Source organism: Cryptomeria japonica, chromosome 1, assembly GCF_030272615.1.
Source record: "Cryptomeria japonica chromosome 1, Sugi_1.0, whole genome shotgun sequence".
NCBI classification, from domain to species: domain Eukaryota; kingdom Viridiplantae; phylum Streptophyta; class Pinopsida; order Cupressales; family Cupressaceae; genus Cryptomeria; species Cryptomeria japonica.
The window spans coordinates 337,833,265-337,857,877 of NC_081405.1; the positions used below are offsets into that span (position 1 = coordinate 337,833,265).

The 24,613-nt window shown below is 38.5% G+C and overlaps 1 protein-coding gene across 3 annotated transcripts in view; it reads right to left on the minus strand.

The window, feature by feature from the left end:
* Window positions 1–7,423: 7,423 nt before the first annotated feature.
* Window positions 7,424–24,613, minus strand: part of LOC131043582 (carotene epsilon-monooxygenase, chloroplastic) — an 80,010-nt gene continuing 62,820 nt past the window's right edge. For all 3 annotated transcript variants that reach the window (XM_059217941.1, XM_057976813.2, XM_057976812.2), the window contains 5 exons: window positions 9,692–9,832; window positions 9,451–9,558; window positions 8,343–8,425; window positions 7,988–8,150; window positions 7,424–7,893 (listed from right to left, as the gene is read on the minus strand). In XM_059217941.1, the coding sequence (XP_059073924.1) occupies window positions 7,834–7,893; window positions 7,988–8,150; window positions 8,343–8,425; window positions 9,451–9,558; window positions 9,692–9,832 (555 nt within the window). In that variant the 3' untranslated portion in view covers window positions 7,424–7,833. The remainder of the gene's footprint in view (window positions 7,894–7,987; window positions 8,151–8,342; window positions 8,426–9,450; window positions 9,559–9,691; window positions 9,833–24,613) is intronic.

A 24,613-nucleotide genomic window follows, 5' to 3' on the forward strand; every position in this document is an offset into this window, starting at 1 on the left:
TGGAGGGGCATTTTTCTTTTCACAACATTATTTTTCATTAATTTTATGGTGTATTCTTGTTGCTTGCAACCTTAAATGGTTGTCCCATGGCCCTACTATGGCCCAAGGATCATTTTGTCAAGATTATTGACCGTTTTTTGTTGATATAAGGCACCAAAATATGTTGTTTTTGTTTAGGCATGAATACTGAAGCTTTTATTTCTCCTCTTTTCACATGTCAAAGACAAAGAGTGAGACTCGAGTTGGAAGGAGGTCAATTCCCCCTTACAAATCACATCATTGGATTCCATATTTCACCCCGATTCCAACGAGTGGCTGAAGGCCATCTTTGTTATTGACAAAGTGCATTTTTTTATTATTTAAAGTGTTGATATATCAAAATAGGCCATTTAATGGAAATTTGTTTTAGCTGTAACTTTTGATCGGTAGCTCAGATTTGAGTGTCGTTTTTTGCAAAAGTGCATATTTTTTCATTTCCCATCTAATGGTCCTATTATTTTTATTATTATAAAGGCACTAAATTATAAAGTGACAATTTTTTTATTTTTTTTTGGGGGGAAGGGGGGTCTTTTTGATTGAGTGGAAAGGGGGAGGTGTCTAATGTGTTGAATTGATCTTTTCTCTCTCTTTTCGCACAACAAACAATATCAATTTCTGCATTAAAATGGATCAAACTACAGTACCAATACTCACACCCTATAACTACTATGAGTGGAAGTCAAAAATGACAATCTATCTTAAGAAGTTGGGGTTGTTTAGAGTAACTATGGGTCTTGAAACTGAACCATCACTACTTGCAGAAAAGCCAAAATGGTTTAACAAATGTGATGAAGCTTATGGTACTCTATGCATGTTTGTATCTCCTGATCTTTTTTTTCATGTTGAATCTACTACAACTCCAAATGATGTATGGACAACTTTAGAAGGGTTGTTTGGTAAACAAGATGAATTAAGGGGACACCAATTGGACAATGAGCTAATAGGGTTAAATTTATGTAATTTTTATATAACTCAAGACTTTTTCATAAGCTAATAGGGTTAAATCCATGTAATTTTCATACAATTCAAGACTTCTTCATAAAACTAAAGGCTATAAGATTGCAATTGAAGGCATGTGGGATAGACAAGAAAGATTCACAATTGATTCTATGCATTCTTTCCAAACTTGGTCCAAACTATTCAATTTTTGTTTCTACATTATATGCCACAAAAAGTGCCTTAGGAACCAACTATAAAAATGTCTTCTCTTGATGATTTTGCAAATGAACTCACAAAAGAACAAGATAAGTTGATTCAAATGGGCACAATTAAGCCCTCTAAATCTCATGCCTTGGCTGCAAATTAAGGTACAAAAGATCAAAAAGGGTCTTCTAAGCAAGAAAATAAACAAAAGAACCAAGGAGAAAAGAAACAAGAACTGAAGTCGGCTACACTAAAAGCTGCCAATGATGCAGCTTCTTCAAAAGGTGATAAGCCCAAGAAACAGAAAACTAAGTGTTCTTATTGTAAGAAGAATGGTCATAATGAACATCAATGTTTGAAGAAGCAAATTGATCACTTGTCTCATCTTCTTGAAAAGAACAACATCAAGGTGTCTGATTATGTCATATCAAGTTCATCTCAGGAATCTTCAAAGGACACAAGTAAGGGGAAAGCAGAGGGCAAGACCCTAGTTGTTGTTGTTTCACAACCTAATTCCTAGATTATTGACTCAGGTGCTTCGCACCACATGGCTTCATCGAAAGATAGTTTTTCCTCCTTGGAATCATGTTTTATGCCATCTATTCTATTGGGTGATGACACTCTTGCTGAAGTGCATTTGAGAGGGTCTGTTGACGTGGGCGAAGGAACATTTTAAGATGTCCTTTGTGTTTCATCTTTGTCAACTAATCTCCTATCTATCTATCAGATCACTCACACTGGCTCTGGAAAGCGGATTGAGTTCACTCCACAGTCGTAATCAGTGAGATGCACAATGGGTCTACAATTATATTGGGAAAAGAAGATCATCAGTCCAAACTGTATCACTTTTCTCACTTCATTCCTAATTATCCTTCACTTGCATTGCTCACTCACTCTAATGAGGTGAGTCATTTGTGGCATCAGCGGTTTGGCCACTTGAACTACCACTACTTGCAGCAGCTCAGACAAAATGACATGGTTATAGGGTTGCCTTCTATTAGATTTTCTGATGGAGTTTGTCAAGGATGCATTCTTGGCAAGCATCCTGAAGAAAAATTTGATAAAGGCAAAGCATGGAGAGCCACACAACTTTTGGAGCTAGTACACAGTGATTTGGTGGAACCATTTCCACATCCTTCTTTCAGCAAGGCCAAATATGTCTTGACATTCATTGATGATCTTTCCCGATAAACCTTTGTATATTTTCTCAAACAAAAGTCGGAGTTCATTGAGTCTTTTCAAGAATTCAAGGCCTTTGCCAAGAAACAATTAGGGAAAACCATCAATGTTGTACACACCGATAATGAGGGGGAATAGGTCAACCAAAGATTTGAGCAGTTCTGTATCTCAGAAGGCTTTGATCTTCAACACACAGTTCCCTACACTCCACAACAAAATGGAGTTGCGGAACGTAAGAATCAGTTCTTGAAAGAAATGGCTAATTGTATGATTCACTCCAAATCATTGGCACCTCAATATTGGGTAGAGGCCATCAATTGTGCATGTTATATCCAGAATCGGGTTCCTCATTGAGCTGCAAAGGGGGTAACTCCTTTTCAAGATTGGACCGGTCGAAAACTCATAGTCAAACACTTCCGAGTGTTTGGGTCTCCTACATGGGCCCACATTCCAGCAGAGAAACGTAAGGCTATGGATCCGTAGAGAAAGCCTTGCATAATTGTTGGGTATCTAGATAGTGTCAAAGGCTACAAGCTTCTCCATCCTACCACACATGAGCTTTTCATTGAGAGGAGTGTTCGTTTTGAGGAGGATACTTCCAGTTCTTCTTCTACCACTTCTTCATCCTTCATTCCTATGGAGACATTGCAACTTCATGATGATAGTTCTTTCGAGGATTTTAATCCTACCAATCCCTTTGAGGAGTCTTCTTCCTCCACCTCAAATGATAATGATGAGAATTCATCCTCCTCCTCTCTTAGTCATAATTCAGAGGGTGATGATTCTCCTCCAGATTATCCTCATTCTCCAGCTACTGGGCCTCTTTGGACTCATCAGACATTAGAGTCAACAGGTGATTGGGTCGGTGATCCTTTAAATGAAAGAAGAACACGGTCACAATTTGAGCATGCTCCACATCTCTTCTTTGCTATAGCTTCAAATCCACAGTCCTTTCGAGAAGCTTTAGGTGTCCCTAAGTGAGATGCCGCTATGCAAGAGGAGTTCAATTCCTTGGAAAGGAACCATACTTGGGATTTAGTCCCTCTTCTTAAGGGAAGGAAACTTGTTCATTGCAAGTGGATCTACTGAGCAAAATTTGCTACAAATGGGTCAGTTGATAAGTATGAGGCTCGCTTGGTCACCAAAGGATTCTCCCAAGTTCTTGGGATTGAATACTCTGAGACTTTTGCGCCAATTGCCAAGATGAATTCCATTTGACTTGTTCTTGCTATTGCTACAACTCATCGCTAGGAAGTTCATCAAATGGATGTGAAGAGTGTTTCTCTTCACGATGACCTTCAAGAGGAGATATATATGTAGCAGTCACAGGGATTCATCCAGGATCCTTCACTTGTTTTCTGCCTTCGAAAGTCTCTCTATGGCCTTAAACAAGCCCCTCGAGCCTGGTGTGCCAAGATAGACTCCTTCTTTCTATCAGTTGGGTTCACTCGATGCCATTATGATCCGAACGTCTACATTTTGCAGCAGGATGATACTCTCACCTTCCTTGTTCTCTATGTTGATGACTTGTTGATCACAGGAAGTCACTCATCCTGCATCAAGGCAGTCAAAACTGCCCTTCATGATCATTTCTTGATGTCTGACTTAGGCCTACTCCACTACTTCTTAGGGATTAAGATCACTCAGTCGCCTTCTGGGATCTTCATTGGACAACCTAAGTACGCTCTTGATATGCTCTCGAGATTTCGCATGGTTGAGTGTAAGCCTACACCGACTCCATTTATGTCAAGGGTCAAACTTGAGGCTTCTTGTTCTTCACCCTTGGTGGATGCTACCTTGTATCACCAATTGGTGGGAAGCCTCATATATTTGACTCACATGAGGCCTGATATTTCATATGTTGTGGGCCTAGTCTCCAGGTTCATGCAGGAGCCACATGAGCTGCATTGGAAGGCAACTAAGAGGATTCTTCACTATGTACAGGGCACTCATAGTTATAGGATTCACTATGCAATGGGTGTGGATATTGACTTGGTGGTATACATAGATTCAGATTGGGCAAGCAATTCTCAGGAGCGCAAGTCTACTTCAGGGTATTGCTTCTCTCTTGGTTCTGGTCTAGTTTCTTGGTTGAGCAAGAAGCAGTCTGCTATTGCTCTTTCCTCCACTAAGGTTGAGTATCAAGGGGCAGTTAATGCTTCTACTGAGGCCATTTAGCTTTAGAACACTCACTGAGTTTGGCATTTCCTTTCGAAAGCCTACAATCATCTTTTGTGACAACCAGAGTGCCATTCAGATTTCTTGCAACCCGGTCCATCATCAGCGGACCAAGCACATTGAGATTCACATGCACTACATTTGGGAGTTGATTCATGAGTAGGTTCTTGATCTTCAGTACTGTCAGACATCAGATCACACTACAGACATCTTCACCAAGCCCTTCACCGAGAGCAAGTTCATTCATTTGAGAGTTTTGCTTCGGGTGCGGCAGGTGTCCTCTTTTGGGGGGACTTCTTAATTCCTTCTTTCTTTCTCTCTCTTTTTTTTTGTGTGTGTGTTTATGGGGGACAGGGATGAGAGGGGAAGTGAGGGGGCAGGAGGGAGGGGAGGCATACTCTCTTTTGTTCAGGGGGAAATACCATGTACATGGGTACCTCATCAAGGTTCATTTGTTGAGACCCATATTTTCACCCACCTAAGCTACACTTAAGGGGGGGTGTTAGTGTAGGTTTTTACTTTCCTAGTTGGGTTTATTATTTTCCCTTTTCCTAGGTTTTCCTACACTTTAATTAAGCTTGCTTGGGTTAAGAAAGCATGTTTACTTAAGACAAGTGGGTATTGAAGTGTCACCATGCTATGAGGAGGTGCATTTACTATGTTTCGACCATCATGGTGGTCTCTCTTCATTGGCTGGTATTGCCACCTCCACCCCTCACTTGAGTCTATATAAACATGCTACCTTGCTTGTATTTTCATATGGTTGGAGATAGTAATTTGATGCTATTTTGCCTCGAAGCACTTCACATCAATTTTCTCTTGGTATCACTGTTATGTTGTTCATTTTATTTTGCATTTACAGTTTATTTGATCTATCTCTTTCAATTCGATTATGGGTTGTAATCTGTTTCTCATATTTTAACACTTAGACTTCAAATTTCATTGTCATCTTTCTCAACTTCATCATCAAAATTGGGAACATTACTATCCATGATTTGGTCTGCGAACACTCTTCATCCGCTTCACGTTATCCACTTCATTCGCCTGTTATCGCTGCAACCTATGCCTCATTATCTTCTCCACTTGTGTGGGCTACCTCCACATGCTTATCCTTCCATTTAATGAAATTTTAATCCCTACCAAAGGGATGCAACACATATTTTTTTATCTTCTTTTGTCTGTCCTCTTTCAAGAGAATTCTCTTCTTCTCTATTCTCTCTACCTCACAAGAGAGATTCACTTATTCACACTCATTCCAATCTCCATCTCCCTCCTCAATATAACAATCTATCCTCTTTGTGTGCCATTCAACTTCATACTTCTCATCTACTATCCAACCACCCACACATGATTCCTTCACATACTATTTCTCATCAATTTCAGCTCCTTTGTTTTGCCCACCCTCAAAGGCATCTATCCTTGCTTCAATTTTCTTCAATTCTTCAATTCTTCATCAAGCCTCTCCAATTCTTCATGAAGCCTTCTATTTTCCACTTCTTTCAAATACCCTTCCTAAAACAAAATTCTTACATGTCTTCTAATGACCCATCTTGTCCTCTTCTTCGAAGACATCTCACTTCTTGTTGCAATCTTCACAAACACTTTTTAGATGCCTTGCAATCTACAAGGTCTATTTACTCCAAGGCTTCCTCACACTGACTTATCCTCTACCCAATAAAGACTCTGGAAGATGCACCTCTTTAGGACCTCTTCCACCCACTTCTTCTTGGTGGAAAAAGTCTATACACCTTCTACCCAACTTTATCTCTACTGGAGGATAACAACAAACTCACACTACACCCACAATTCTTGGTGGTAGACTACCTTTGTTCAATGCTCTGTCTACATGCTCAGGATCTGCTCTGATACCACTTAATGCAGTCAAGACTAGGGGTTCTTATCAAACTACCCAATCTTGTAGCCTTAATATCCACCCAAAATACTATATAGAAACAAAATCTGAAACTTATCTTTATTTCAACCTTCATATATACATTCATACAGTGAAATTCCTCAAGAATAATAGCATCTATGACGAATTTCAACAAGAGACAAAATTCAAAAAATTTAAAATGATTTTAGGCACTTTATCCCTACAAGTCTTCGAATCTTCAAGCCTTCACACCTTCTTGGCCTCATTCCTCTTTTGAAATATGATGGTTTTCTTCATCATACAACTCTCATGGCTGTTTTTGACACCTCCAACACACCTGCAAACATCTTCTTTCTCTTCTTCTATCTTTCTCCTCTAAGCAAGCTAATTGCATACACTCTTAAGTAATTCTTTGGAGCAACCTACAAGTTTTTTCTCCAACCTTGCTGTTGTTGATTCCTACCTCTTAGCATGATTAAATGCTACATTTTATAGAGGTTTTAACCCTTGTGAGGAACCCAAAAGAAGCACTCGAATATGCTCTTTCATTTCCTTCAACTTGACCTTTGAAATTCCTTCAAAAACATTAAATAACGTTTTTGCTTCCAAAATGTTGCTATACCATATACAATGCCTTGCTGATGTATTTTGCTTTGGAAAATGAATAAAATACTAAACCAAGTTGTGCCCCTGTGGTAATTAAATAGTCATTAATTGTTTTTCCAAAATTCACTATTTTTTCCCTCCATTTTGGCACCAAAATTGAAAGAATGAAACAAGAATGAAATACTGAAGGTTACTTTCTTTATGAAAACTTGTAACACTCCACAAGATTCTCTTGAAGCCCAACCTACACCAAAAATGCAAAACATGAACAATTACTTTTTTTTGGTGATGTAGGATAGCTTGTGAGCCCAAATGCTCCTACATCACAATTAGAAGGATTCATCAAAGATCCAAGCTTTTGTAAACTAATTGTACCATTAGAATACAAAAAATGTCATCAATTAATTAAAACATACAAATTAAACATTCCTTAATTTTTTCTCAAATTCATAGGCATTCCCATTGAACCTTTGGGTACAATGCTAATTATATCAAACTTCTTATCATCTATTGGAAGAATACAAAAATAACAGCAATTAGAAATCTCCAATTTTTAAAGCAGAACTTGGATGGAAGAAAAAGTCAATGGGACTTTCTCTCTATATCTTGGGAGTTAACGCCTTTTCCAAACTTGCATTGGGTTACAAGAAACTGACATCTTGGGTACTCACCATAGAGCATGACAATGTCTTTGTATCTATTACACTGGAGTCGCATGTACAATGATATCTCCTCGATCACTTTCCAGAACTTAAAAAGTGTGATCTATAATCCGGGATTCCAAGCTTATGGGGACATAACACGTCTAAAGTCAATTATATTATTGTGAGCTCCAGAACTCTATTTTGTCTTTTGGTCACTGACATGTAAAGCCCCTGCAAACGAACACATTTATCAATAGCTATTTGCAGTGATCATGAAACCGGAACACCTCAATTTTGATTTGCTAATTAATGGGAAGAGACGCACTGTGGTAGTATGAATAGTTGCACCAGTGGTCATGCCTATGGTTTGATTTGGAACGAGCTCAAAATTGAAGTTCTGCAGTAGGATTGATAATGCAACCAGTGATTCCAGCAATGCAAACTGATCGCCTACACACTTACGTGGTCCACCACTGAAGGGTATGAACCTAACAAACAAACAAAGAAAGCAAACTCTTACATGCTGTATAATGACATCAATAAAACAGTAGATACAAAACTGGAGATTTAAGTGATATTCCTAAATGCACACTTGTACAAAATGCCAAAACATAAACAGGCAGACGTTATTCTTTATAATAATGATGTCTAACCCACCTATTCACAGCAGAAATGTTTACCTGAAGTCTGTGTTTGTCTCATTTGGCACGGGACCATTCAAATCAAACCTCTCAGGTATGAACTCATCAGCCATATCCCATACCTGTGAATCCAAATCGAACAGTATCTAAACTTTAGTGCCCAGAATATATCTGAAAAAAATATATAGAAGAGATGAGATATATACATGTCAGGTGAGAGACCTCTAATGGCATTCATGCATATTGGACTCATATCATTTTCCACCACACATCCCTAGCTATCACACTATTGGAAAATTATGTACATCACATGGTGATACTGAAAAATAGGTGTAATTTGCAAGATCATTGAACTATCGGCAACAACCTCTTTCATATGATCCACAGATTATATAAAGAAATTGTACTGTCAAAACAAAGTTATTACACCAGAGGCATTTTATAGTGGCAGCATTGCACAGAGGATCATGTTGTGACATGTTTTTGATTAATTAAGCAAGGAAGAGCCCTGAACTCATTACATAAAGTTCACCAAATACATAGCAGATCATGTTGTGATCATGTAAATAAAAATAAAAACACGGTCCACATATATTTTTTAAAAGCTAAAACTATAAAATAAGTTAAATAACTTAATTCTTAGTAAATAAACTAACTCTTGACTGCATAAAATTAGCTTATAACAATGTATATAAAATAAAATAATTCTTAAATAGTTCTCAAGTAAAATAAAATAACTTTAAGCTCAATATATTAACTCAAGCTTATCTCTCTAGACATTTTTAAGACAGATGCATTTGAATTATCTATACTAGTTTGTATTCCAATTGTAACTCTGGTTGTTTCATGCCTTATAATACTACATTATACTCAAGTAATAGATTAAGTAGTGGTGCCATTGTTAGGTCAGAATACAGATGAGCATTTAGTATTTGTCATTTGCCCAAAATTTTAGACTGGAAAACATGTCAACACAAAATACATTATTCAGGGATGTGTTAAAATCTTTCAGTTTTGGGGTTGATTGGAGAGTTTGAAGAAAATATGATGGCGAATATGCAATGCATTATGCATCAATAAATGGAGCAATTAGTAAAATTACAAGGCAACACACAAAAATTGCATAAAATAAGGTATGGAACAATACCATTGGTGAATGATGGATGTTGTAAACAGAAATCATTATATCCTGACCAACATCCACCTTATAACCTCCAGGCAAAATATCAGCCTCCTGAGCCCGTCTAATTAAAACCTGTATTTTCACATTGAAGTATGTGGTTTGGCCAAGCTATGGATTATTACTGATAAACATAATTTCAAAACACAAATAGTATTATATTCATCAAATGCATGAAAAGGCCTTACTCAGCAGAGTCTTCACATACAGGTGGGTGTGGATAAAGTCGCATTGACTCATTTATGCAACGGGTCAGATACTTCAGCTCCTTCATATCTGAAACTTGTGGATTCCTTCCTTGCAGTACTCTATCAACCTCCTCTTGTGCTTTCTTCAGTGAAGTAGGGTTCTGGATGTATGAAATAGCAATATGTCATATTTAAAAATACTACTTGAAACTAGTTGTTCAGAACTTCAATATAAACGAAGTCAGACACAAATTCCTGATAAAATATACAATGTTCTTTATTGCTTTCAAAATTGAAGAATAGTCCTACCTAACCAAAATATCTTATTATTACATAACATCCTTCTATAACATGTCAAATATTTCATCCTTGCTCTTTATTTGTTCTGGTACTTATTATCTTCTTGAATCGTACAGAGCATCTGCACTACAATTCTGTTGTAAAGGGAACGGTACCTTAATGAGCATTAACCCCACTTCTATTTTATAAGTCATAGGATCTCCTCTTGAGCTCCTTCATCTATGAGATTAGCTTTCTTGATTTATTGCAAACTAGTCTCTTTGCTCTGGGAAAATTACAAAAGTGCCTGCAACTTGCTTTCTATGTCATCTTATGACTCCAAATGCTGCTTCTCATTATAACTGTTTAATTTGGATGGGACTTGGTGGTTTTTGAAGCATTCTACAGAAGGAGCAAGCCAGGTAAGAGATCAGAAAAAAAAAATGTTCCAGCTTCATCTTATTAAATACTTGTGTATTCAGCTGATCTGGTCTTCATTTCTAGGAAACTGAACATCTCATTAAAAATTCAAGATTCATGAGCAGATCTAGCCTATTCAATTGCTTAAAAGTACAGTTATTAAAGGACTGTTAATGTATGATTTTTTCTGAGAAAAGACTATTGTTTATTGCATTATATTGTTTGACAATTTGACTAGAAAATACAATTCAAAAATGTCACTTGTCTTTTGGTGAGAACTTGTCAACCAAAACCAGTTTTACATGTATGTGTTGTGAGGTATTCACACATTGCCCCATCGCAAATAGGGACCCCCACTTTTTTCCTGCTTTCTAGGTAGTGTTTGAGTCTTTTTCTATTAGCCTTTTCATTTGAAGGGGAATATAAGGTCAGGAGGCCAGGAGTCAGGTGAATAGCCTTGTGTGAAATGTGAAGTGAGTAAGTTTATAAGGTTTAGATGGCATGTCAGTCAATCAGGAGCTCAGCTGAAGAGTCTGAGAGGTTGCTAGTAGCGACAATCCAAGAGTTCAAGGTTGTAGGTAAGCTCTAATTGTTTTAGTTTTCTTTAGTCGAAGTTGTTTCCAAGAGTCTTCATCTCACAAGCTTGAAGGGAGAGAATGAATCAAGATGATATGCAAATGAGCAATTTTAAGATGTCAAATCACCTTAGTCTCCAAGCCTCAAAAGCACACTTCATGTTGAGTGATAGATGAGCGAATTTTTCCCTTGAGTGCATTGTTTGAGAATAGGTGTAAGTATGAGTTTGAGCGTTTGAATGAATTATTCCAAGGATTGAATTCTTGTGCAATGTAATGATTGATAAGCTCATTTGTAATCTGCCTCATCTCTAAGTCTTCTCTAGTTTTTTTTTTAACTTCATGACTAGACAACTTGAAGTGAATTTCATGAATGAGGAGATTGGAGCGAATTTCACTATTCAAGCATTCATGAACGAGATTGGCAATAAAGGAATGAAGTGAAGGAAATTTGGAATCACTCACTTCATGTTCAAGCATTCACAAGCGAACTTCAGGAGTTAGCATCTTAGAGCAAACTTCATGAGTTGCCATCTTGGAGCGAACTTCATGAGTTAGACTTTTGGAGCGAACTTCATGTTTGAGAAATTTGGAGCGAACTTCTTCATGTTGAAAGTGGAAGAGCGAGGGAAATTCAAAAAGCACCTACTTCATGATCAAACACTCAAGAGAAAACTTCATGAGTTCAACATTTGAAGCAAATTTCATACTTCATGAGTTGCAAGTTTGGAGCGAACTTCATGACTTCACCTTTTGGAGTGAATTTTATCAATGAACATGTTTTCCACATACGGGTAAACGATTAAATGCAGAAAGTAAATGCACAAAACATAATGGAAATATATTAAATAACCAGTCTCTATATTAATTCAACAGTCCATGTACATCAAGTGCTTATGTACATCAAGTGCTTATAACAGTAAAGTGCACATCTATGATTGAAGTCCTCAAGAGCATATTTTCAGAAGAGTTAATCAAAATTAGAAGATCATCATCATCGCTGAAGCTGGATAATGTTGAGCATCAAGAAATATTCCTCCATGATGATCTATCAAGCCTACAAGTGCAAAGGTGGAATCCTAGTTACCACTCACCAATCAAAGGAGTTCCACATCAGCTCGTCCTAATTCAATGAACCTGACTCACCAATGATGGCACAAACTTCAAGGCAACTACCCTTATCATTTATTGGTCATGCCAAAGAGTTGTAATCATTTCATTGGCTGAATTGAGTTTGTTGTAACAAACCCTAATTAGGGTTTTCATTGTAAAATCTTGGCCATCGATCTCAAATTTGATCTGAGCCATCAAATTGTATTGAGAGCACTATAAAAGGCTCAAGTCTCTCATTTGTGAAGGTTAATAGTTAATAGTACTAGAATAGTTAGCTAATAGTTAATAGCAATAGAAGAATAGATAGTTTTGAAGAATAGAATAGTAATTAAAGTAGAGTAGGAGGAGAAGGCAGAAATTGTTGCCTAAGTTGTAAATGAACTCCATTTTCATTGAAGTTATGGTGAAGTGTGTTGTTTCTTTACAATGTGCATGGTTTCTTGTTGGATCTTCATGTTAGATGATAAATAAAATAGATTGAATGGAGGAATTTGTTGAATGTATTCATGTGGAATCCGCCTAGTCCATACCACCAGCCTCTTACTGATTGTAAGCGTGCCTTGTGTGCTCAATTGGAATGATATGAGCTTAACTTCAAATCATTCTACATTCATTGCTTATGCATTAACTTGAATGGTGATCGATGTTTGATGGTATTGATTCGAATATCTTTGAAATATCCTTAGAAGATTGCACTGAGCTTGTGCCAAATTGTTCAAGTTGATGGTGAGACCTCGCTCAGTAGGATTCCATCTAATCATTCGCTCATCTTCCTACATTCTTCGGATTAGAATAGACTCTCTCAACCCCTCATCTTTTGCCATTTTTTTCAAACTCCAGCTAGTTTAGGATCAAAAGCATCACCATATTGTAACATCAGATGATCTAAGTTCCAGCAAATCAAGCATTCAGGCATTCAAATGTAAGCCCCCCTGTGATTCCAGCGTAATCACATCAAACCAATGAGCTTATCCACACGTAGTGCCCCTACATTCATGAACCTTGGAGTCTTCTCAAGTGATCCTTAAGCTAATCTTCAGCATTTGAGAGATTTTGTTCAAGAGAGGATAAGATACTCTTGGGTATTTTATTCTGTGTTCGCATGTGCATAAAAAACACATCAACGGTATGGATTACTAGATTTTCGTTTAGTCTCATAACATTGAAAAGTATTGTAATGCTATAAATTGGACTTCAGCATATTATTTCATCTTAATTGGTACTTGTAAAATGTTCATTGCAATAAATAGCTTGTTTTAATGATTGCATGCTAATGGCAGCTGTCGGTAGAAGTTGTTTTGAAAGATTGAAAACTAAGACTACCCAATTGAGTTCCTTCCAGTGGAGAAAACAAAATCCATTTCATTTGTACTTGGATTGTGATCATACCCTTGTATTGAATTTTGTTTATTTATTTATTCAAAAAAGAAAAGAATTACTAGTTGTTTTGGAACTCCTCGCATCTTCTTTCAAAGATGATAATTTTTAATTTGATTTTATGGCATTCAGCATAAAGGAATGAAGAAAACAACACAACGGACTTGATTACATTGATACAATATTTTACACTAACAACCATTTACCTCTAACTTGCCACAAATAGGTCATGGATTCAACTTTTCTAAGGTCATGGATACAAGTTCAAGTGGGCTACAAAGTGTCAAGCACAAGACATCATAAAATAATGTTTAGTCAATACTAAGGGTATTGGCTACTAGCTAGTAATCGGTAGCTTTCTTCCTAAGGATTGTGATTCTAAACAACATTATTTGAATACTTCCATATATCTGAGCTAATATGACCATTGACAGGTTCTTTTAGACAACCTGCAAGACATTTAAAACAGATTTTGGAACTCAATAAAAGGTTCATATACCTTTTGGTCCTAATTGATTCAAATATCCCCATAGAGAACAAACAAATACTAAGGTTGAGTATCTAAAACTCTTCTATAAAAAAAGATGATAATATTATATGGATTTTATCATTCTTGCGTGAATATAAAAATGCAGATATAAAATTGGACATTTCAAAATGAAAATCTTTTGAATTTAACGTTCTCAAGGAGACTTAATAAAACAATTAGAGCTTGTCTGCTGCCAATTCTTTATATTTCATTTATTTTATGAATGTCAAATATTGTTTTACTTCTCTTTGCACAATCTAGTTGATTATGTTAACTGTAAAACAAACTTAACATGCATATCATGCACCACCTTGAGAACTACAAATCTAATTTTTGAGACAATTCAGCCAAACGTTAAAATTATTCACTGTGCATGTAACACTAAATACAAGTGAACTTTCCTTGGTGCTGTGGCATTATGCAAAAGCATTCTTCATACTCAGGAAATCCAAAATTTCTAAATTACTTTTTGATTTGGAATTTTGAGTTTCAGATCCTAGGGTTTACAACAGTAATTTTGACACTTCTGCAAACTTGTGTGCTTTTTATTTCTAGATTTCAATTTTATTATTCCAGTCAAGGGTTTAGATACTAAATGTGCAAGTTGCAAAAATTAAAGAAAGTATTACTGGGGTCATAACAATGATATCAAGGACATTTTATTGGCCTTGTAGGTAGCCATCAATGATGGCTTCATATTCAGTTACACATAGAAGAGATGGCTTGATGTTGGAAATTGCGTTGTTAGAGGAAGAAGTTCTAAGAGATCCCTTGGGATATTTAGATTGAACTATAAAGTCAATGAAATAAATCGTGCAGACATTGATGTTGAACAGATGGAACAAGAATATGACAGTAGTGAAGAACAAGACAGTTGGCAAAGACCCTAAATTTGTGGAAGGGGGATCGTACATCATAATCATGAGCAAATCCATCTTGCAAAAAACTGTAACAAAAGAGGGGTCCATCTATTTGATTCAGTGAACCATTTTTTTTATAATAAAATTCAACGGCTAACGGAGAGCAATCCAATTCCTAATCCAACAGATATAGAGAGGGTTATTGAGATGAAGGTTTGTATAATAAGTTTTTTTCCCATAGTTTCCAATTAACCTTGTGGAGAATAACCAGACATTGTACCTTGGGAGGCCAGAATTTGATTGGGTAGCTGTTGTCACCTTTTCACACATCGCCCCATTGCAGATGGGGACCTGTTGTGGCCATTGACACATCGCCCCATCAAGATAGGGACCCCTTCTTGTTTAGGTCCTAGCCTCTTAGTCTAGTCTCTCCCTCTCGCAGGCAAAATGAGAGAGTTTTTAGGGTCTAGATTTCATGTGAGTCAGTCATGAGTTCAACAGAAAAAGTCTAAAGAATTGCTATATAGCAACACTCTAAGTGCTCGAGGCTAAAGGCGAAAGCTTCAATTGCTTCTTGTGAGGAACGAAATTGTTCCAAGAACCTCATCTTACAAGTTTGAATGGAGAGAATGAAACAAGGTGATGAACAAACACTTAGTACTCAATTTCAATCTACTTCATCTCCAAGCCCCTAGGAGCGAACTTCATGTTCAACCTTACGAGAGAGAACTTCAAGAATTGAGCTAGGGGAGCGAAATTCACGTTTGGAAATATGATAGCGAATGTTCCCCTAAAAGCCTTGTTTGAGTGTGAGTTTGAGCAAAACCTAAGGAATGAATCAATATGCAACAAAATGATTGAAGGTGAGCTCGTTTGAAATCTACTTTATTTCCAAGCCCTCAAGAGGTTTTACTTCATGTTTGAGCATGAGTGAGCGAACTTCATGAATTCAAGGGGTAGAGTGAACTTCATGTTTAGGCCTAGGAGAGCGAATTTGTTTCATTTGCTTACATCAAGAGCAAATAATAGATCATTTCCTTGAAGCTAATTTGATGCCTCAACATGTTTAGGAGAGAATGATTTCCAATTTGGGATAATCAAAAGCAAGTTTACTTCATGTTTGAGGGGAGACAAGCGAACTTCACAAATTAGAGGAGATGAGCGAACTTCACAATTTGAGGAGGATGAGCGAATTTCACCTTTAGCAACATAGGAGCGAACTTCACAAACCAAGGAGTGGTTTTAAGAGCAAGATCGAAGGCGAAGTTCAAGAGTTGCTTCATGTGATGGATGATAGGATCTAACTTCATGTGCTTGGTGAGATGAGCGAACTTCAAGAATCAAACCACATGAGCGAACTTCAAGAATCAAACCACATGAGCGAACTTCACAAAATGGACTACATGATCGAACTTCACAAAATGGACTACATGAGCGAACTTCATGTTTGGAGCTACATGAGCGAATTTCATATTTTGAGGATTAGTGAACTTCAAGAACGAAGGTATATGAGCAGACTTCAAGATTCAAGGGAGATGAGCGAATTTTCTTAATGTTTTAATGCACTAATCAAAAGATTAATTAAACATTGTTTTGGCGCCCCCTAAGCTAAATTCAAAATTCAAATTTAAAGGGATAAGTCAGACAGCTTGAAGGGATTTATTAATTTAATTTTATTGCACCAAGTCGACCTATATGGGAAAAGACACAACCTTTCTTTAATCACCTATAAGAAGAAGTTCAAACATCCATTTCAAACATCAATCAAATCAAACTCTTCTCTCTAATCAAGGAGCAGATCAGCGAATTTTAGCAGCAAGATAGCAAATTCAATCATCCTCATTAGTGAATTTACCCCAAAGGAGCAGCGATTTCATCCTCACAAGGGCAAATTTAAGCTGATATTTCATCCTTCAATAGTAAAGAATAAAAGCGAATTTAGGAAGACAGCGAATCCTAGGACATCAACAGTCATATCATTGATCAAATTTTGAGTTCAAATATCAGAAATCAGAAGTAAGTGCATTATTTGGACTGATACGAAATCAGGTACAGGTCTGATTAAGGTCTGAAAGTGATTTTGTTGAGGCAAAAATAGATCTGAAAGTATGGAACCAGTGTTTCTTTTCCTATTACAATTGGAGACTCTATTAAAGTATGCCCTTCCATTCATGTGGCTAAGGATGCTGAGAAAGAATTAGCACTCCATTCACTCAAGTCATTCACTCCTAGAGATCGCTTCGATCCATACGATAATGTAAAAGGAATTTTGGGGAAGAAGTATGGACACCAATGGCAGCTGGAGGACTATTGGATGAACGTTCAAGATGATGTGGAAGTGAAGAAGAAGATGTATTCCAAGCTACCTCTCAATTTCATCAGGAAATGTAAGTTGTTTCAAGTTTCTGATCAAGTTCAAGATAGTGGCAAATATCTCCAATCAGCCTACACCAAAGAAAATAAAGAGATCAACTTCAAGTGGGTTGATATGGAGGTTGTTGATTTGAAGGAATTGATGAAACCAGTTTTGGAATACACCTGCATATGGATAGACATACAGCACCAAAAGTTAAAAGAGTAGAACATAGCAATGACATTCCACTAAGAAGAACTGAGCAGATGGTGAAGAAGAAGCAAGCACAAGTGGGAGTGCTCCTCAACCATCTCACTGAAAAGGTTCAAAGAGAAAGGAAGATCGTGGAGAAAAGGAGCCATCAAGGAAGAAGCATAAATCAAGTTCAAGTCATCCTTCCTCCAGGCGTGAAAAAGAGTTAAATCAAGAGGAAAGACATGAAGAACAAAGAGTGGAGAAGGAATTAAGTCAAGGAGCGAACGAATCAATGGAATCCACAGTTCACAATGACAAAGGCAAAGAAAAATCATCACAAGGGCAAGAAGATCTCACTCATCACACCCAAGAGATCAAAGGAGATGAAGAAGAAGAAAATGATGAAACTACTTCACCACCTAGAGATGAGCAAATGCGTAAGGAAACACAAATTCAAGAAGGAAGATCCTCCATTCATGAATGGCTTAAGGAAAGACTAGCCCAAGAAGTGATGGTAGTTGATGAAGAACCAACATACAACATAGCGAGCCTTCTAAGCCAAACTCAAGAAGTCATCGAGAAGAGGAAAGCTACAAAGATGTCCAAGGTGATTAGAGATGAATCAGGATCAAGGAAGTTGCAAATAGCTACTCCAAGGGTTAACTAGTATGAAGGTGAAATCACACTAGATGAGTATGATATGGAGACCATTGATTTGGGTCCACTCACCTCCGAGCAAGCTATAGGGGATGCTACAAATTCATTGAAGGCAGTTAATGATATGTTGAGAGCTGAAATAGAAAAGAATATAAAATTAGAAAAGGAGATAAGTGCATGGAGGAACTATGTACAGCAATTTAAAGAACCATTGAGACATCAAAGTCCAGCAGCTACACAGCCTCCTTTGCTTCCTCCGGAATCAGTTGATCATATAGAAAAGATGAGGAATTCGGCACAATTGATGGATACATGGATAGAAAATTCATATACAAGAGTTAGTGAGTTCATGAAGGGCATAATGAAGACGCTTGACACAGTCATAAGAGTCCTTGGAAGAACTCATGTTCTCATCAGTGTTCCACGGGCGTTGGGGACGGGGGGACGGGGGGACGAGGGGGACGCGTTTCCAGGACGGGGGGACCAAGGGCCTAAATTTGGGGACGGTGGGGGGACGGCGGCGGGGGGGGTGGCGGGGTGGTGGTGCTCATATATATACATATAGTACTTGAAAAACTAGTTTTGAAAAGATGTATAACAGTATAACAGTATAAGAATTAGATTTCAAATGAAACTATAGGAAATACCAAGATTACTTAGATTAGTGATACGTAACTAATTGCTAAAAGTAAATAAAATTTGACAAATGAAATTGTCAAATTGGAGATTTCTCATTTCTATCATATGAATATCGAAAAAGGAAAACGAAAAATATGAATATCTGATGCCATTGCAAAGTCTATAATAATAAAGATGATTACATGATTCATCATTACAATGAGTAGCCAAATACAAATACGTGTAGCAATAGCATTACAAAAGAGACGAGTCAAATACAAAATGACAAAACTGAAAAGTGAAACTGAAAACTCAAACTATAGCTAATGGAGGCCTCTAATCATCTGCGAACTCCTCCTCACTGGAACTGCTGGACTCCTGAGGATCAAGGTCCCTCAAGCTCACACCAACTAGCCCTGCATCTGAAGTGGTAGGATCATCCTCATCAATCTGTGAAGGCTCCTCTGGCTCTACATCCCATCTTGCCGCTGGACTCTCCTTGTACATAAGTGTCTTGCGGTCAATGAGACGCAAAGCACTGTGTACAGCCACAAGCTTCTCTGCTCTCTTAAAGGTAAGTTTGTTCCTCTTAAGAGAGTGGATGAAGCTATATATAGACCAGTTCCTCTCAGCAGCTGAAGAACTGGAAACCTGGGATAGCAGACGGATGGCTAGAGTGGTGGTCAAAGATTTCGGGCCATGACAAGTCCACCACAAAAGTGGGTCCTCCTGTGCCATAGTGTCTATATCCATCTTTGCCGCATCTGAATAACCTCTAAGAGTGGCAAATCTTCCCCACTCAGTGCGCATTGTGCCGGCATCTCTGGAATCAAACATCTTCTCTATGCACCTAAAGAAACCCACCTTCACCTCATCATCCTCAATCGGTGTCATTCTACCCGGTCTAGCCTTGTACCACTTAGGATTCAAGGCAAAGGCAGCCATATGCAAAGGAGTGTTCAACTTGTCCCATCTACTCTGAATGATAGGCCGGATTTGCTCATTGTAGAATGCTAGAGAGGGGTCCTTCACTCGCACAGCAGCCCTCATCTGGTCAAGCATAGAGTCAATGCACTCATACACCTCTCCAAGGTTAGGTGCATCCCCATCCCCATATCTGATCACCTGGAATACTGGAGAAATGATGGAGACAATGTATTTCGCATCAGTCCAAAACACATCACTCTTCACTATCTCCTTCACCCTTCTCCCCTGCTCTGTCTTGGCCTCAGCCCACCTATTCCACTCATTAGTCATAACCATGAGTTGCAATGCCTCTTGCAACTCAATCATTCTCTCCAAGAGAATGAAATAGGATGCATATCTAGTCTCAACTGGTTTCAAGAACTCCTTCTTCACGAAGGTCCTAAAGAGTGCATGTGAAGTGTGGTGGTTGCAGATAAACATCTGCACATCTCTCGCATCGGTGACCACTCCTCTAATCCAGTCAATCTTCCCCATGTCCTTGAGTGCATTGTTCATGGCATGCACACAACATGGGGTCCACCAAATGTGTCTATAGGCTGCCTCAACGAGTCTCCCTGCTGCTCTACACACATAGGCTGCATCTGTCACTACTTGGACCACATTTTGTGGCCCAACCTCCTCAATAGCCTCCCTGAGGACCTGAAACTGGAAATCAGCATCTTTACGATGCCCTGTACAATCAACTACTCTAAGGAAGTATGGGCCCTCTGCACATGTGACCATGACGTTGATGAGTGGACGATGGCTAATGTTCGTCCACCCATCCATAACTATGCTGCACCCCGATGCCGCCCAACATGCCTTCATCTTCTCCATCAAAATATTGATCTTGGAATAGCTTTTATCCAAGATCGAGGTCCTCATTTTCATCTCCCCTGGTGGCACATAAGATGCTCCTCCCTTGGCCACCATATCCATCATCTTCCTATAATAAGGAGACCGTGTAACATGAAATGGAATGCCATTGGCAAAGAAGAAATTGCCAATGGATTCATCTATCTCATCTCTCAGCTGCACATTAAACATATCAGCAATGGGGTTGCTCTGTGGTGTATGCAACCTACGTTTCCCAGCCCTGGCAGCAGTAGAAGTGGAAGTAGATGGAGATCCAAACATCATTCCTCTCGCCTGCGAAGCATGAGAAGTATGTGGCACTGGCACATTCTGGCTGTCGTGAAGTGATGCCCTAGCAGACAAAGTAGTAGGCATTGAAATATTTGTGTCATCTGGAACCCCCCAAAGCCTGTTAAACTCAATTCTGTACTGTATATTTTTGGGTTCCTCCAAAAACTTACAATGTTTCATGCCTTTTCCTCTCCAAAACAGAAAGTTTGCATTCACCCTGCTAATGCTACCGAACCATTCTCTGTCACAAATATTGCGCTTCCACTTCCTTGTTCCCCCACTTGAATGTGATGCAGTGCCTTGTACTGATATTTGTGAAGCAAACTGTTTTAGAGGAGACTTAGGATCAAAATGACCCCTAGCATATGCTGCCAACAACTCTGAAGGGCAACCTGTACTAGCTGCTGCACTTGCCATAGAACTAGATTGGGCTCCAAGATCAGCCCCATGGTCACCCCCCTCATTTTCAGGTTCATATTCTGAATCATTCTCACTATGAGAATGGATTTCCATGTTATCTTCACTCGTGCCTTGGGAGCTCATTGTGAAATTTTCAAATTGACACTGCATTTCACAAAATAAAAATAAAAATAAAAATAAAATCAGCCTTGTTTAACAATATATTTTTAAATTTTTTTCCTATTCATCTCAAAATGAGATTTGATGTTGAATCTTGAGGGCACCCTCAAGATTCAACATCAAATCTCATTTTGAGTCTTGAGATGAATAGGGAAAAAAAAACCAAAAATGACATAGAACAATGAAAATCAGAAAGTAAAACAAAAATAAAACAAGAAGAAGTTGTAAAACCCTACCTTGTGCTTGAAAAATCTCTCCAAAATGTAGAAGAATCTTCTTCTTCCTCTTCTTCTTGCTTCTTCTAGCTCCTATCACGCTTGTAGTCACTTTTCTCACCCCTTCAATCAATCTTCTTCAAGTATTTCCTCCTCTTCAAGCTGCTGGAAAAAAAATCAGTTTTGCAAAATGAGAGTGAAATCCAAAATAAACATGCTTTTGTGTTGTTTTGGGGGGTAGGGTGGGGCCCACGTCCAATTAGGGTTACCCCTTAACCCCCCCCAAAAAGCACATGTTATAAAAAAACTTAAAAAAATAAACAAAACTGTCTTTTTCGCGTGGGAACGCAGGAGACGCCTAGGCGTCTCCCCGTCCCTCGAGAGACGCCTGGACGTCTCTTGAGGGACGGGGAGACGCCCAGGCGTCTCCCACGGAGACACCCAGACGTCCCCCAGGAGACGCCCAGACGTCTCCACGTCTCCCTGGGAGACGCGGAGACGCAGAGACGTCTCCACGTCCCAGCGGCGTTTGGGTGGCAGTGGCGGGACGGCGGGGTACGTCGCGTCCCCGTCCCCGCATCCCCGAGACGTCTCTGACGGGGGGACGCACCCAAAAAGGGGGGGGACGCGTCCCCGTGGTTCACTGGTTCTCATAGAGGCCTTTAAAGCATTTGCTCATGCTAGAGATGTCATCATTCCCATATTGCAAGTAATAAGGAAAACACCCATTTTTCTACAATGGAGTAGTCTACTTCGCACAAAGAAGATCATATTTGAGGAGATTGGAAACAGATGCAGTCTAGTTCAAGATGATATGCATCGTACTCATGATAAAATAGTAGAAGTAGCACAAATCGTCTTGGAGAGAAAGATTGATCCTGGAACAATTATAGAGGCTAGAGAGTTGGCAGAAAGGATAAGAGTTATCTTCCACGAGATTGATGGAATGATCACCAAAGGACAGTTGGATGATATGCTTGAGCTCATGGTATTAACCAGCAAGACTCAAGAACTCGAACCTGAATGGGAGAATGCCATTGTCAAAGCCTTCGATGAAGTCATGCACATGGAGGAACAGTTGAAGTCTCTACCTGAGATCCCGATGACTGAGATAGAGAGCATAGTGACCAGATTCATTGAATATGCCAAAAGGGAAGGGGAGGAAGGAAACAAGATTCTAGAAGACAGTTTGTTATGATCCTACTTGGCAATTCATTTTCTCATTGGAGGATGCTTCCTCAATTTCTATGTCAGCACATGCTATTTTCTCATCGGTTGATTCCATGATAATGTTTATCTAGATAGGGTTTCATTTGTATCAGACCCTAATTAGGGTTTAGGTGGCAAAATCTTGGCCCTTGATCTTCATTTGATCTCGGCCCTTCATTGTATTTGGGAGTAGTATATAAGCTCCACTCATTTTATTTGTAAGAGGTTAATAGTAAGTTGATTAGAAAATTGGTAAGCTAGAGAGAGATTAGATATTAGAGGTAGAATTCAAGAGTGATAAGAGGAGAACTTGAAGAATTGTTGTTGTCTGGCTTTTGGATTAATAAAACATTGAAGTCATGGTGTTTCTATTCGATCTTTGAAGCTTATTGCATGGTTTTTTCATCTTCTCAAGTCAATCTTTGATTATTACTTTGAGTACTTAGATTGAATGATGGAATCTTGTACTTGATGAATTGTGAAACTTGTAATCCATACCACTAGCCTCTTATTGATTGTAAGTGCGCCTTGTGTGGTCAACTGGAATCATTGAAAGTGCTTAAGCTCAATTGTTGCTCAATCATGGTTATGCATCCAAGTGATGGTGTCTATGCTTAGTAACAATTTGAAGATCTCTAAACTTCCTTAGAAGATTGCACTAGTTTTGGTGGAGTTGTTCTTGTATGGTGATGCTAAGACTAGTAGAGTTTCACTTCTGTCATTCTTCATCCATTCATTCCTAAGATAGCTTAGAACCTCTCAACCCTCATCTTTTGCTATTTTTTTTTGGTAAACATCTTGTAGTAGTAGAAAAGAACTTCACCGCATAATATCCGCAAAGTACTTCAAGAGTCTCCTCTCAAGTTAAAAAGGCCCCTTGATGGAACAGCAATCACAACGACCACTCGTGCTTATCCACACGTCAAGACCTGACACTTATAAACCTTGGAGTTGTCTCAAGTGATCCTCAAGCCAATCTTTAGCATTTGAGAAGCTTTATTCAAGAGAGGATAAGATACATTTGAGTATTTTATTCTGTGTTCGCATGTGCATAAAAAACACATCAACAGAATTGGCACTAGGAGGGCCCGCTTCACCAAAGTAAGAAGATTTCTTTCAAATCATGATATGGAATGGTACTGCCTGAAGAATAACTCATCTTAGGTGAACAACAAGATATTATCTCACAGTTGAATACTCTCGCTTGGAGAAACCAAAGAAGTCATGCTGAATTCCGACAAGTGAGAGCCGTAATTGATAAAGAGGAGCAGTTAGGAAATTTGCCTCCAGTTATCATTGTTCCTAGAGCAAGCAATACCGAGAATCTACCTGCTACCAATCAACAAAGGAGAAATTGAATCAGATCAAGAGTTTGTGCACTAGATATGAAACATTATGGTGCTACGTACTCCTGTTAGAAGAGGCAAAACTGCTAGAGAAGGCAAATTTAAGCAACCAGGCTTAAGAGATGAAAGAGATATCATAGCCAGTTTGAACATCCTTGCTTGGGAAGTGAAAACAAGTGCACCACAATACATTGGAATTACTTTTGTATTGGACGAAGAAAAGGAGATAGCAGATAGAATTGAAGCTCAAGTTGAAAGAGATTTGCTCACCCAAAGACTACAAGACAGAGTTGCTCCCAGATAAGTCATTCAGAGCAAGTTTACTTGAAGGAGTCGTCATTTTCAATGGCATTGCCACATTGAGGTTTGGAGGAAGTTATACAACCAAACTTGGAATTAGGCAACGTGCAAGAAGACATCCTCTTGGGATTGAACGACCTAGCTAGAAATGTCAGAAGTGAAGAAGAATACACAAGAATCCGAATCTTGCTAGACCGAGAAGAAG